Source organism: Mustelus asterias, chromosome 14 (genome assembly GCF_964213995.1).
Source record: "Mustelus asterias chromosome 14, sMusAst1.hap1.1, whole genome shotgun sequence".
In the NCBI taxonomy this organism is placed as follows: Eukaryota; Metazoa; Chordata; class Chondrichthyes; order Carcharhiniformes; family Triakidae; genus Mustelus; species Mustelus asterias.
In genome coordinates this window covers 59,913,006-59,928,415 of record NC_135814.1, presented here as the reverse complement: position 1 = coordinate 59,928,415, position 15,410 = coordinate 59,913,006, and the positions used below count along the sequence as shown (strand labels likewise).

General features: G+C 40.0%; 1 protein-coding gene across 1 annotated transcript in view; it reads left to right on the top strand.

Annotated features, from left to right (window-relative positions):
• The window catches only part of LOC144503721 (titin-like), a 350,880-nt gene that overhangs the window by 320,287 nt on the left and 15,183 nt on the right, over positions 1-15,410 (top strand). The window contains exons 251-266 of the mRNA XM_078228491.1: positions 52-1,818; positions 1,927-2,220; positions 2,339-2,626; positions 2,760-3,059; positions 3,184-5,250; positions 5,362-5,664; positions 5,786-6,091; positions 6,199-6,489; positions 6,597-6,896; positions 7,011-7,316; positions 7,412-7,717; positions 7,978-8,259; positions 8,372-8,965; positions 9,620-9,907; positions 10,071-10,370; positions 14,773-15,075. Of these exons, the coding sequence (XP_078084617.1) occupies positions 52-1,818; positions 1,927-2,220; positions 2,339-2,626; positions 2,760-3,059; positions 3,184-5,250; positions 5,362-5,664; positions 5,786-6,091; positions 6,199-6,489; positions 6,597-6,896; positions 7,011-7,316; positions 7,412-7,717; positions 7,978-8,259; positions 8,372-8,965; positions 9,620-9,907; positions 10,071-10,370; positions 14,773-15,075 (8,295 nt within the window). The remainder of the gene's footprint in view (positions 1-51; positions 1,819-1,926; positions 2,221-2,338; positions 2,627-2,759; positions 3,060-3,183; positions 5,251-5,361; positions 5,665-5,785; positions 6,092-6,198; positions 6,490-6,596; positions 6,897-7,010; positions 7,317-7,411; positions 7,718-7,977; positions 8,260-8,371; positions 8,966-9,619; positions 9,908-10,070; positions 10,371-14,772; positions 15,076-15,410) is intronic.

The following is a 15,410-nucleotide window of genomic DNA, read 5'->3' as shown; positions in this document are numbered from 1 at the left end:
CATAAAGGATATTTCCTAATATATGTATATATGATCATTTATATTCTGCAGAAGAGCCAGAGATTGATCTTGATGTTGCACTCAGAACTTCTATAACAGCAAAGACGGGTGAAGATGTAGAAATTATGATACCTTTCAAAGGCCGTCCTACTCCAAATGTCATCTGGAGAAAGGGTGAGAAAAATATAAACGCTGACGAAAGATATGTCATCCACAATACCGAGTCATCTACAGTTCTCACTATTCCTGAGGTCACCCGTGAAGATTCCAGCAAGTATACTTTGACAATTGAAAATGGTGTTGGAACACCCAAGTCAGCATTTGTAAGTATAAAAGTCCTTGCTTCTCCGGGACCTTGTCAGAAATTACATATTAAGCATGTAACCAGAGGCATTGTCACGTTAGTTTGGGAGCCACCTCTTATTAATGGCGGTGCTCAAATTACCAATTATGTCATTGAAAAAAGGGATGCAACAAAGAGAGCCTGGTCAAGTGTCACAACTAAATGTTCCAGCACAACATTCAAGATTACCAAGTTGTCAGAAAAGAACGCATTCTTTTTCCGAGTACTAGCAGAGAATGAAAATGGATTGGGCGAACCATGTGAAACTTCAGAAGCAGTGAAAGCCACAGAGGTACCAGGACCAATCAAAAATCTTGTGATGAAAGACTCAACAAAATCTTCTGTTGTGTTAGAATGGAACAAACCTGACTATGATGGAGGCAGTCTAATTACAGAATATGTAATTGAAAAGAAATTAAAAGAAGATCAAGAATGGTCACCTGCTGGAACTTGCAAGGCCTGTATATTTGAAATTACCAAATTAAAGGAGTTAACAGTAATGGAATTCCAGGTGTTCGCTAAAAACGAAAAGGGATTAAGTGATGGTGTTACCAGTAACCATATCACTGTGAAAGATTATGTCATTACACCTGAAGCAGACTTAAGTGACATACCAGGAGGACAAATAAGTGTAAGAATTGGACACAATGTACATGTTGAACTGCCGTACAAAGGTAAACCACGGCCAAGTATCAAGTGGCAAAAAGACAATGTTCCATTAAAAGAAAGTGAACAAATCCGGTACACAAAAACAGAAAACAAAGTCACATTAAGTATTAAGAATGTTAAGAAAGAACATGGTGGGAAGTACACCTTAATTCTGGATAATGCAATTTCCAGAAAGTCATACAGCTTTACTGTAATTACATTGGGTCCTCCATCAAAGCCGAAAGGACCAATTAGATTTGATGAAATCAAATCTGAAAGTATCATAATATCATGGGATGCTCCTGAAGATGATGGAGGAAGTGAGATTACATCGTACAGTGTTGAAAAACGTGAAACTTCACAAACCAATTGGAAACTGGTCTGTTCTAGTGTGGCCAAAACAACCTTTAAGGTCCTCAAGCTGGTTAAAGATTTAGAGTATCAATTTAGAGTTTGTGCTGAAAATAGATATGGAGTAAGTCAGCCACTTACCTCAATGACTGTTATGGCAAAACATCAATTCAGGCTTCCTGGACCACCTGGAAAACCTGTTGTATACAATATTACTTGTGATGGTATGACAATCTCATGGGATGCACCAGTGTATGATGGAGGTTCGGAAATCACCGGTTATCATGTTGAGAAGAAAGAAAGAAACAGCATCTTATGGCAAAAAGTAAATACATTGCCAATTACTGGCAGAGAATACAGAATTTCAGGACTTATTGAGGGCCTGGACTATCAGTTCCGAGTTTATTCTGAAAACAGTGTTGGATTGAGCCCCGTTAGTGAGGCAAGCAAATTCACTTTGGCTGTCTCACCAGTTGGTAAGTAACTTATTCCTGTAAAGTATAATACTCAATTCATCTTTGTGTTTACTTCTTTGTGCATCAGACCATGAAAGGTAATATTGACTATTTGTATACTTCCATCAGATCCACCTGGTATGCCAGATTATATTGATCTGACAAGAGAAACTGTAACACTTAAGTGGGATCCACCACAACGTGATGGTGGAAGCAAGATTGTGGCTTATAGTGTTGAAAAGCGACAAGGAGGTGGACGTTGGCTGCGGTGCAACTTTATTGATATTACTGAATGCCAATATACAGTATCAGGTCTTAGCCCTGGTGATCGTTATGAATTCCGTATAATTGCTAGGAATGCAGTTGGAACAGTCAGTCCACCTTCTCAATCATCAGGACACATCATGACAAGAGATGAAAGTGGTAAGTACTGAAAAAAGAACCTAACTATCTTATATATGGTATTGTAGATATTTCTTATGTCTTTGAAGTTTTACTTAGTCAGTTTAACTTAGTAACTATTCAACACATTCTTTTACAGTTGCACCATCAATTGAATTTGGTGCTGAACACTTCGAAGGTGTGACAGTAAAAGCTGGTGACAACATCCGGCTCAAGGTGCATATTAAAGGCCGTCCCCTGCCACAGGTGACCTGGTATAAAGATGGAAAGGAAATTGACAAGAAATTGATGATTGATATCACAAATGTTATTGGGTCTAGTTCTGTCTTTGTTAGAGACAGCAATCGAGATCATCGTGGTATATACACTGTGGAAGCCAAGAATGCTTCAGGCACCAAAACAGCTGATATTCATATCAGAGTTCAAGGTATTTGGAGGAAATTGACAACTTAAAAACCTACTTTAAATTTTCAAAAGTTTATTTACTATTCTTGGTAATACAATTATTTTGGTTCTTGTTAGATCACATGCATGTCCCTAACACTTCTGATTTTATTTAGATACCCCTGGACCACCAGTAGGACCTATTCGATTTAGCAACATTACAGGCGAGAAACTTACATTGTGGTGGATTCCCCCCGATAATGATGGCTGTGCTGTTGTTAGTCATTATGTGATTGAGAAACGAGAGACCAGTCGACTTTCTTGGGCATTGGTCAATGATACGTGTGAAGCCTGCTCGTACACCGTCATCAAACTGATTAAGGGGAATGAGTACCAGTTCCGTATCTCAGCTGTCAACAAATTTGGCACTGGCAGACCAATAGATTCAGTGCCAGTTATTGCACAGACACCATACAGTACGTGTGTTTCGCAATTTATAATTTATAGTTGTTAAGAGTTTTCCTCACGTTTTTGTCAAACTTTTGCTGGTTCTAACTTGTCAAACCAGTCCTAATTAGATAACTGTTTTTTGTTTCACAGCTGTACCTGATGAACCTGGTACTCCAGAACCAACCAATGTTTCAGGAGAAACTATCACACTTACTTGGTCAAGGCCAATATCAGATGGAGGAAATGAAATTAACCACTACATCCTCGAACGGCGTGAGAAGAAGAGTATGCGATGGGTCAAGGTTTCTAGCAAAAGACCCATTACTGAAACCAGATTCAAAGTAGCTAATCTTACAGAAGGAAATGAATATGAATTCCGTGTCATGGCTGAAAATAATGCTGGAGTCGGTCCCCCAAGTGGTATTTCCAGACTTATTAAATGTCGAGAACCAGTTAACCCACCAGGTGCTCCCACAATTGTCAGAGTCACAGACACAACAAAGACATCTGTAAGTTTGGAATGGACTAAGCCTGTCTTTGATGGCGGCATGGAGATTATTGGCTATATAATCGAGATGTGCAAAACTAGTCTTGAAGAGTGGCGTAAGGCCAACGTAGAAGCTTGTGTCAACACCAAATACACAGTTACTGACTTGGAACCTGGTGAAGAATATAAATTCCGTGTCTGTGCTGTGAATGGTGCAGGAAAAGGAGACAGCTGTGAAGTTTCGGCCTCAGTACAAGCTATAGATAGGCTAACCTCACCTGAAATTGATATTGATGCCAGTTTCAAACAAATACATATTGTTAAAGCTGGAGCTACAATTCAGCTGCATGTTGCCTTCCAAGGCAGACCAGTTCCTATTGCCACCTGGAAAAAAGTAGATTCTTCCATTGGAGTGCATGTTCATATTAATACAACAGACACGAGCAGCATATTAATGGTGGAGAACTGCAATAGGTATGATGCTGGAAAATATACTCTTACTCTAGAAAACAACAGTGGCAGCAAATCTATTACATTCACTGTTAAGGTACAAGACACTCCTGGTCCACCGGGACCAATTACCTTCAAAGATGTTACGAGAGGTTCTATTACATTGATGTGGGATGCTCCTGTTCACGATGGAGGTTCACGAATTCGTCATTATGTTGTGGAGAAGCGTGAAGCCAGCAGGCGTAGCTGGCAAGAAATTAGTGGAAAGTGCACTCGGCTGATCTACAGGGCACAAGAACTTGCAGAAGGAGTGCCATACTTCTTCCGTGTAATAGCAGAAAATGAATTTGGTCTTGGTGAGCCATACGAAATGGCAGAGCCAATAATAGCCACCGAGGAGCCAGCTCCACCTAAGAGGCTAGATATTGTTGACACAGGCAGAACCTCTGCCGTCTTGGCCTGGTTGAAACCAGAGCACGATGGTGGCAGTCATATTACTGGTTATCTAGTGGAGATGAAGCAAAAAGGTTCAGACCACTGGGTTGAAGATGGTCACACCAAAGCCCTTACTATTACAGTTAATGGGCTTGTTGAAAACACAGAGTATGAGTTCCGTGTCAGAGCAAAGAACGATGCTGGCTACAGTGAACCAAGGGAGGCGTTTTCATCTGTTATTATTAAAGAACCACAGATAGAGCCTAAAGCAGATTTATCTGGAATCACCAATCAAATAATCACCTGCAAAACAGGCAGTGCCTTTACTATAGATGTGCCTATTAGTGGACGTCCGGCTCCTAAGGTAATGTGGAAACTTGAGGAGATGAGACTTAAGGAAACTGAGAGAGTGAGTATCAAAACCACAAAAGAGAGAACCACACTGAGGGTGAAGGACACTATGCGAGGTGATTCTGGCAAATATTATTTGACGCTTGAAAACACAGCAGGAGTCAAGACCTTCACTGTAACTGTTAATGTTATTGGTCGACCGGGCCCAGTCACTGGTCCTGTAGACATCACATCCATTTCAGCAGAGTCATGTGTACTGTCATGGGCAGAGCCCGAAGATGATGGTGGCACTGAAATTACCAACTACATTGTAGAAAAACGTGAATCTGGTACTACTGCCTGGCAGCTCATCAATTCCAGCGTAAAACGTACTCAGATTAAAGTTACTCACTTGACAAAGTATATGGAATACAGCTTCCGAGTCTGTTCAGAGAACAGATTTGGTGTCAGCAAACCTTTGGAATCAGCGCCTGTGGTTGCTGAACATCCATTTGGTAAGTGAAAAAATGCAATCCATTTTGTAGTGCTTTTGTCTAAACATGCACCTAAAGGATGAGACCTGACAACAAAAAACTTGCTAATTTTGTTTTTTGTTTATTATGTAGTTCCACCAAGCCCACCAAACAGACCAGAAGTATATTTTGTATCTGCCACTGCTATGTCTATTCGATGGGAAGAGCCATACCATGATGGTGGCAGCAAAGTTACAGGGTATTGGATTGAAAAGAAAGAACGTAACAGCATTCTCTGGGTAAAAGAAAACAAGATACCATGCATTGATTGCCATTACAAAATATCCACTCTAGTGGAAGGCTTGGAATACCAGTTTAGAGTTTATGCAATGAATACTGCTGGCTTGAGTAAAGCTAGTGAAGCTTCTAGACTAGTAATGGCTCAGAACCCTGTCGGTAAGTACATACATAAGTGTAAGAAAAGAAAAAAAGATTATATTTTTGCAATTATACTTTTCTATATTTGCAAGTAGTTACAAATTGAAATTTAACTTTACTTTTGTTTGAATTTATAAAGATCCTCCAGGTCAACCAGAAGTAACAGATGTTGATAAATCTTCAGTTTCAATAAAATGGACTGTACCAATGTATGATGGTGGAAGTAAGATTATTGGATACATCGTGGAACGTAAACCTTATAATGAAGCTGGGGATGGTCGCTGGCTAAAGTGCAACTACACCTCTATCTCGGATACCTTCTACACTATTACAGGACTTAGTGACTCAGAAGTCTATGAATTCCGTGTTTTAGCCAAGAATGCAAGTGGAGTAATTAGTACACCATCTGAATCTACAGGACCTGTCACTTGTAAAGATGAATATGGTATGCTAAAGTCAGAAACACATCATAGACCTATACTAATTTTAATTTCCTTATGAAACAAAAGAAGTCTCTTTTAAGGAATACTTACGTTTTATTTGTATTTTCAGTTCCACCTAAGGCTGAACTACACAGCAGGCTACTTGGAGACCTGATTACTATAAGGGCTGAATCAGACCTGGTACTTGATGCTTTTATTGGTGGGAAACCTGACCCTAAAGTCTATTGGTCAAAGGGAGAGAAAGAACTGGAGCTTTGTGAAAAGATCTCTCTACAGTACACGAACAAGCGTGCTGTTGCCATTATCAAGTTCTGTGACAGAGATGACACTGGAAGATATACACTAACTGTGAAAAATCCAAGTGGAACTAAGACTGTATCTGTAAATGTTAAAGTGTTAGGTAAGTGTCCTGTTACAAAACATAATAAATACTTTTGGAAATGTACTTCAAATAAAAGTTATTTACAGGATATCATGTGTTTTAACTTGTTTTCAAACTTTGTTTAGATTCACCTGGACCGTGTGATGGTCCACTTGCCATCAGCAGATTAACAGAAGAGAAATGCACTTTGACATGGAACATGCCAAAGGAAGATGGCGGAGCAGAGGTTACACATTATATTGTAGAGAGGCGTGAGACTAGCAGACTTAACTGGGTCATCGTTGAAGCTGAGTGCAGGACTCTTTCCACTGTCGTTACAAGACTTATAAAGAGCAATGAATACATTTTTAGAGTAAGAGGCGTTAATAAGTATGGACCTGGTGCACCACGGGAGTCTGAATCTGCCATAGCCAGAAACTCATTCAGTGAGTAATATGTGATTTGTTTATTTCATATTTGCAAAGTATTATTATTCATCTTAGTAATGCAATGGCAAAGATAATTCTGAAATCTAATGCACTTCAATTTGTCATAAACAGCAATTCCATCACCACCTGGTGAACCGGAGGTTGTTGGGATTGGAAAGGAGCACATCATCATCCAGTGGTTGAAACCAGAAACTGATGGCGGAGCTGAAATTAGCAACTATCTTGTGGATAAACGTGAAAAACGAAGTGTGCGCTGGACTCGAGTCAACAAAGACTTTACTATTTATGATACCAGACTCAAAGTTACAAATCTAATGGAGACTTGTGAGTACCAGTTCCGTGTTACAGCAGTAAATGCAGCTGGTAGCAGTGAGCCCAGTGAATCATCAAGCTACATCCTGTGCAAAGAACCAACATGTAAGCATTAGATTTTTAATTAATATTTTAAACTTCTGATAATTGTGAATCTATACAAGTACTTACGAGCTTTATCTATTTAAAATAAATGACAGATGTGCCTGCAGCACCTTCGGCACCGAGAGTTGTGGATACAACCAAACACAGCATTAGTCTAGCATGGACGAAACCCATGTATGATGGTGGTTCTGATATTATCGGCTATGTTCTTGAAATGAAAGAGGAAAGCATGGAACAGTGGTACAGAGCACATACTACAGCCAACTTAAGAAATACTGAATATACCATTACAAGTCTTACAACTAACAAGAAGTACTATTTCAGAGTTGCTTCTGCCAATATTAATGGAATGAGTGAATTCAGTGAGTCATCTGCTGAAATTGAAGCAGTCGAAAGAATAGGTAAGCAACCTTATACAGGTAATTCATATAGTTTTGCAATTTTTAGCACCATTAGCACAGGATATCTAAGGTTGAAATAAAGTGTGCATATCTGGTACTAAAAATATAATAACATTAAATTATAACTGAAAGCAACTTAAACTTTATAATCCTGAGAAATTTCATCTGTAACATTTTCATTGTTGATAACTTTTAAAGAATTTATCATTGGAAGAACTTGTTTTTCATCGTTTTTGCACTTGTGCATTTTATTTTTCTAGAAATGCCTGACCTTGAGCTTGCAGATGATTTGAAGAAGATCGTCACTGTTAGAGCTGGTGGCTCACTCCGCTTAATGGTCTCGGTTGCAGGTAGACCTACTCCAATGATAACCTGGAGTAAAGCTGGTGTTGATCTTCGCCATCGTGGTATTATTGATATAACAGATTCTTACACACTGCTAGTAGTTGACAAGGTGAATCGCTACGATGCTGGAAAATACACCATTGAGGCTGAAAATCCCTCAGGCAAAAAGTCAGCAACTGTAGTTGTCAAAGTATATGGTATGTGGAAAAACAGTGTTTTTAATCTTTATTTTGTTCCTGGTGGCACTTTAGACATTTTAAAACATACAAAGCAAATGATTAGGAACTAAAATATCTTCTATATTCTTAGATACACCTGGCCCACCTGGTGCTGTCAATGTGAAGGAAGTCTCAAGGGATTCTGTGGTTATCACATGGGATATTCCAACAATTGATGGTGGAGCACCAGTCAACAATTACATAATCGAGAGACGTGAAGCTGCTATGAGAGCATTCAAGACAGTGACAGTTAAATGCAGCAAGACAATTTATAGGATAGCTGGACTTACTGAGGGAATGATGTATTATTTCAGAGTCTTGCCAGAGAATATGTATGGCATTGGTGAGCCATGTGAAACGGCTGATGCAGTCCTTGTCTCAGAAGTTCCTATGGTTCCACAGAAATTGGATGTCATTGATGTCACAAAATCTACAGTCACACTCGCCTGGGAGAAACCACTACATGATGGAGGCTGCAGACTGACTGGTTATATTATTGAAGCATGCAAGGCTGGCACAGAAAGATGGATGAAAGTTGCAAATGTTAAACACACAGTCTTCGAACATACTATAATCTCGCTAAATGAGTCTGAACAGTACCTGTTCAGAGTTAGAGCCCAGAATGAAAAAGGTGTCAGTGAATCAAGAGAAATTGTAACTGCTGTCACTGTAAAAGACCAGAGAGGTATGTGCAGGTTTAAAATGATTTTTGATATTTATTTTAACTATTCTTTCTTGAGATGTGGTAGCACTGACCAGGCCAGCATTTGTTGCCCATCCCTAACTTGAATTGAGAGGCTTGAGAAACTGTTTAAGAGTCAACCACATTGCTATGGTCTGGAGTCATATGCAAGCCATTACAGATAGGCATGGCAGATTCCCTTCCCTAAGGACATTAGTGAACCAGATGGGTTTTTACAACAATCAATGATAATTTCATGGTCATTGTTACTGAGATCAGCTTTAATTGAACTAAGATATATTAATTGAATTCAAATATTTCACCAGCTACCATGGTGGAATTTGAACCTATGTCCCCAGAGAATTAATGAAGGGGCAGTGCTCCGAAAGCTTGTGGCTTGTGCTACCAAATAAACCTGTTGGACTTTAACCTGGTGTTGTGAGACTTCTTACTGTGCCTACGCCAGTCCAACGCCGGCATCTCCACACCCCAGAGAATTTGCCAGGACCTCTGTGTTACTACAAGTCCAATGACATTACCGCTATACCATCATCATCCCTCCATATAGTAGTTAAAAATAACCGATGTGTACTTACACTAATGTGGAATGGCATATAGTTTTACTAAAATTGCCTTACTCTATTTCTTTTCTAACAGTGATACCAAAGATTGATTTGGCAGGCATACCTCAAAAGACCATCACTGTACATGCTGGCAGACCTATTGAATTATCTATTCCAATTAGTGGCCGTCCACCTCCTGCTGCTACATGGTATTTTGAAGGAACCAAAGTAAAAGAAAACGATCGAACAAAAATAGAAAGACTAGCCAAGGTAGCTCAGCTTACCGTACGTGAAACCACCATAGACGATACTGGAGACTACATGCTTGAGCTAAAAAATGCTGCTGGATCTGCTTCTGAATGCATCAAAGTGATCATTCTTGGTAAGTGTTTCTCACAAACTATAACAAAAGTACATCTATACCAGTGTACTGTCCATGGCACTGTAATCATTTTTCAAATCTTAGATTATTGTCTTCTAGTGTACTGTCTGCAGTCCTACTATCAGTTTTCAAGTGTTAGATAATTGTATTAATTTATTTTCAGATAAACCAGGGCCACCTGCAGGCTCAATTCGTATTGATGAAGTTGATGCCACCACTGTCACTATCAGTTGGGATCCCCCAGAGAAAGAGGGTGGCGCTGCCATCAGTGGTTACGTGGTGGAACAACGTGATGCTCATCGCCCAGGCTGGCTTCCAGTGTCTGAATCTGTTACCAGGAACACATTCAAGTTTACTAGATTAAATGAAGGCACTGAGTATGTCTTCCGTGTGGCTGCCACAAACCGCTTTGGTATTGGATCATTTTTACAGTCTAGCATTGTGGAATGCAAGAGTGCCATCAGTAAGTGCAACACTAAAATATATGACTGGTAATTAAAAATGTCATGATATTCCATTGTAGATTGTTTTATGTAAAAACCATCCTATGACTTTACAGTTTATTGATTGCGGTAATTATAATGGACTACAGTTGCAGAAATGATGATAATTTAGTAACGACTAGAGTCAGTAATTAGACAAATCTTTGGACATGCTAATTCTCACAAATTTATCGTGAGAGATGCAATTTCAATCCAAAATATGTCCATTTTGAAATCTTGCAAGAGGGCTCTGAAATCTTGGGAGTTTTCAAAATGCATTTAACTTGGGGTAAAATTGTGGGGAACAAAATGGCCCAGATCTTCTGTTCCCTGGAGGGTCGTACCCCAGAAGATGTGCTGGGGAGGTCCCCCAGAGCTCGCCATGCAAGCACTGCATGTGAATTGCTCAGGAAGTTTAAACATCTGATGGGTAATTACCCTGCACTGGGAATGATCCGATATTCTGAATTAAATTGAAGACTTTGAATGATTCCGACTCTGTTCACAGATTAGCTATCCAGGATAAAATAAGAGCATTTAAACCACTTCTAGTTCCCGGGTACTACTGACCCCTCAAGCTGAACCCTCACTGGATCGCCCAACTACCCTCCCAACCCCTGTACCTCTTGCCCTCCACCCTGTCACACCCCCAATCTCCAATCTCTCGACTAACCCCCACCCTCCAACTACTCCTCCAACTACCCACTCACCACCATAACCACCCTCCCCACTACCCTGACCACACAACAAACTGTCACCCACCACCACACACTTACCTTCTCTCCTGAGCTCAGACCTTTAAATGTACCTGAGTTCCATCAGCGAGAGGCACCACTTCAATTCCCCTGATGATCATGCTCTGCAGTGAAAGACTTCAGGAGCTGCTGTGCTGCATATTTCTCACTATTTCTCACTTGGAATTCTGAGCAATGTGCAGCTCCAAATCTTTTGCACCATAAAATTGTTTAAAAATCTATTTCTTTGACCCAATTTTTCATCCAATTCCTTGTTTGCTGTTCATTTTCCTGTTGCCACCTGTAAACCATCGTAAGGCTGTTTTTCTACCTTATAGGTGGTATGGAAATTTAAGTTATTGTTTCTCACCCCAGGTTAGACCAGAAGGAAATGTTTTACATAATCCCTTAGTTTATTCAGAACTGAAAACAATCACAACGGGAGTTCACTAGAATTTCTGTCATGTTTAAAGCCTCCCACCATGTATGTAACTTAGCTCCATTGAAAAATGGTTTAAAAGCTGCACCAACGCAACATGAATATTTTGCCCAGTAGGAGCCCCATGTGGTGTTGTGTGGAAGGTCAGGAAGCTCCCACATTCTTTCACTGTTCTGTGCTAAACCAATCTCAGCTTGGCCTGCACCACATGGCTTTAGTTGTCTCTCTGTGCAAGTGAAACAGGGTTTTTAAAAGTGGGTCAGGGGTGGTACATATCAGCTAGAAATTATCAGGGAGATCTTCCATGCTAATCCTGTGAGCATGCATGAGGATGGAGTGCCTGAGTCTCATTATACCTTCCAGACAGCTATAAATGAAGGTTGCATCATGTTACATCGCGTTGTTACAATTGAGACAGATAACTTTTAAAAGAAATTTGAACTTCCAGTTGATAGCTGAATAGCACAACAAGATTTCATGTTTTAAGGTGTTTAGTATAACACCTTGTTGTAAAAAAAAAACCTATACTTTAAACTACAGAAGATAATACTCCCTTCTTATTTTTAGCGCAACTGTAAAAACACACTTCACAGGTAGACAATATGTTACACTGTCCTCTGAATTCTCCCAGAATCCATCCAAAATGATTCTTCGCTTCTGAGGCTTTCATTCTGTTTTTTTTTCCTTTTCTCAACCTGGTAACCACAGAACTGTCCTACACAGTAAGAATATTACTGGGATACTCCCTCTAATGCAAGCTAGGCAAATCTTCTAGCCTCACTTTAACACCTCACAAGTTTGGTCATTGAGCGCAAGCTTCCTCATTTCAGTGAGGTGAACTATAGAAACTATTTGCTTCTGGCTGCTCTCACTGAGAGACTCTGGCAGACTAACCTGAATGTGATATGTGATGATATTTTAGGAATCCCTGGAATCCAAAATCACAGGGTCTTTCTCTGTAGGGTAACAAAGTTTGCGGATGATACAAAGGTGAGTGGGAAAGCGAATTGCATGGAGGATGCGGAAAGTCTGCAGAGAGATTTGGATAGGCTAAGTGAGTGGGCGAGGATCTGGCAGATGGAGTATAACGTTGACAAGTGTGAGGTTATCCACTTTGGAAGGAATAATAGTAAAATGGACTATTATTTAAATGGTGAAAAATTACAACATGCTACTGTGCAGAGGGACCTAGGGGTCCTTGTGCATGAATCGCAAAAACTCAGTTTGCAGGTGCAGCAGGTGATCAAGAAGGCAAATGGAATGTTGGTCTTTATCGCGAAGGGGATGGAGTATAAAAGCAGGGAGGTCTTGCTGCAATTGTACAAGGTACTGGTGAGGCCGCAACTGGAGTACTGTGTGCAATTTTGGTCCCCTTATTTGCGGAAGGATATATTGGCCTTGGAGGCAGTACAGAGAAGGTTCACCAGGTTGATACCGGAGATGAGGGGGTTAGCTTATGAGGAGAGATTGAGTAGATTGGGCCTGTACTCGTTGGAGTTTAGAAGGCTGAGGGGAGATCTTATAAAGACATATAAGATAATAAAGGGGCTAGACAGGGTAGAGGCAGAGAGATTCTTTCCAGCCTGGGAATGGAGGGATACAAACGATTGGTCTAGTTGGACCAAGGAGCGGCACAGGCTTGGAGGGCCGAAGGGCCTGTTTCCTGTGCTGTACTGTTCTTTGTTCTTTGTTCCACTTAGAAAGGAAACAAGAACTAGAGGACACAGCCTCAAAATAAGGGGGAGTCAGTTTAGAACAGAGTTGAGGAGGAACTTCTTCTCTCAGAGGGTAGTGAATCTCTGGAATTCTCTGCCCATTGAAGCAGTGGAGGCTACCTCGTTAAATATGTTTAAGTCACAGGTAGATAGATTTCTGATCAATAAGGGAATTAAGGGTTATGGGGAGCGGGCGGGTAAGTGGAACTAAACCACTATCAGATCAGCCATGATCTTATTGAATGGCGGGGCAGGCTCGAGGGGCTAGATGGCCTACTCCTGCTCCTATTTCTTATGTTCTTATGTACCCTTCCTATCTCAAAGCCTATCACCATGGCAACCTAATTTACTTAGGTAATCTATCTGGGTAATAGACCCATCATTGAGATCCCAACTCTCTTTAATTGTGAAAGTAAATGGACAGTTTAAAACATAACTGTTTACAACCCAGCAGTCTCAACTCTTTCCTGGGACTATGGAGAATCATAGAATATACACGTTTAACGCACAGGCCGCCGCCATTGCCTCCATGTTCAAATATCTTGCACCTTCTTCCCAGTAAAACAATCTGGACCCCCTTCAATCTCTAACAATCAAACCTATCAGACAGACTTCCAGACAGGTCACTCATTTTATCTTTAAGTAAAGGCATGGTCCCAAAACCAAACAATTTTATAAACCTCATAATTGTAACAGCCCATGGTACAGAAATAGACCATTGAGTAGAACTGGTCTATGCCAGCATTCATGCTTCACACCAGCCTCCTCCTCCCTTATTTCATCAGACCCTATCAGCATATCCCATTATTCATTTTTCCATCATGAATTGTGATTGCAATTTGACATGCCATTCCTGAATGGGTGATAGAAGCAGCTGCAACAGTAAACTTTAAAATGTAATTAGATAAATACACAAAAGGGATTTTTTTTTTACAGGGTGAAGGGGAAAAGCAGGGGCATGTGACTGATTGGATAACTCTATCAGCACAGGTGAAATAGGCCAAATGATTGCCACCTATGCAATTAATTTAATTAACCAATCATTTAATGGTGGTGGTAGGGTGGACCCTTTTTGAACATGGGCAGGGATAACAGATTTGGGAAAAAAAATTTTGTAAAGCAATTTCAATTGCAGTAATATAGTTTTTTTTCAAACTCTGACCTATTATAGATTAAATACGCCATTAGTGAGCTTTGTAAACCAAATGACAAGCTATATTGGTTTATGCTTTGAAAAAAAAGCTATTCATGATTTCTATACCAAACCGCCTCATCTTTAAGAGACTGTCTCTTGATTTATGAAATGGTTGGGTTGGTATACCTGAAATGTTGCTTGACTGCTTAGGAGACTCTTTCCTGAAACAATGGAATTCTTCAAAATCAGAATCATTAATACTCCATTATACTTCTAAAAATTACTTTTAAGAATCGGTTCCAGTGGATCACTAAATGATTTTATACAAGATGAAGTACATTCGTCCTTTTTCCCCAACAGATATGCCTGCACCGCCTGGTACTCCTCATGTATTTGATACCTCTCGTGATGGCATGACAATTACTTGGGAACCACCAATTGAAGATGGCGGTTCGCCAATCAGCGGGTACATCATTGAACGGAAAGAACTCAAATCTGACCGATGGGTGAGAACGAACAAAGTACTTGTGACCATGACAAGATATCGTTCCACTGGTCTTATAGAAGGATTAGAATATGAACATCGTGTGACAGCCGTGAATGCAAGAGGTGCCAGCAAACCAAGCAGACCTTCCAAATCTGCAGTTGCCATGGACCCGATAGGTAATGTGATACAATGTCAAAGCTTAACCAACAGATTTTCATATTTTGAAATTATTCTCTTGAATTCAATTTGTTGTCTTCTGTTTTGTATGAAAAATATTAATCTAATTATTAATACTTATGGAAGATGTTCGGTTTACCAAGAATGAGAGGTAACACCTAAGGACTGTGTTGCTACTTTTGATTAATTCACAATTCTAAATTTTGTGAAATTCTAAAGCACACTTTATTGAGTATACTGTGTCAATCGTGTTACTGAATTATATTACCACAGCTTTGATTTTCCCTGTTATTAAAATTGCCACAGTACAGTTGTTATATCTAAGTTGACTTCT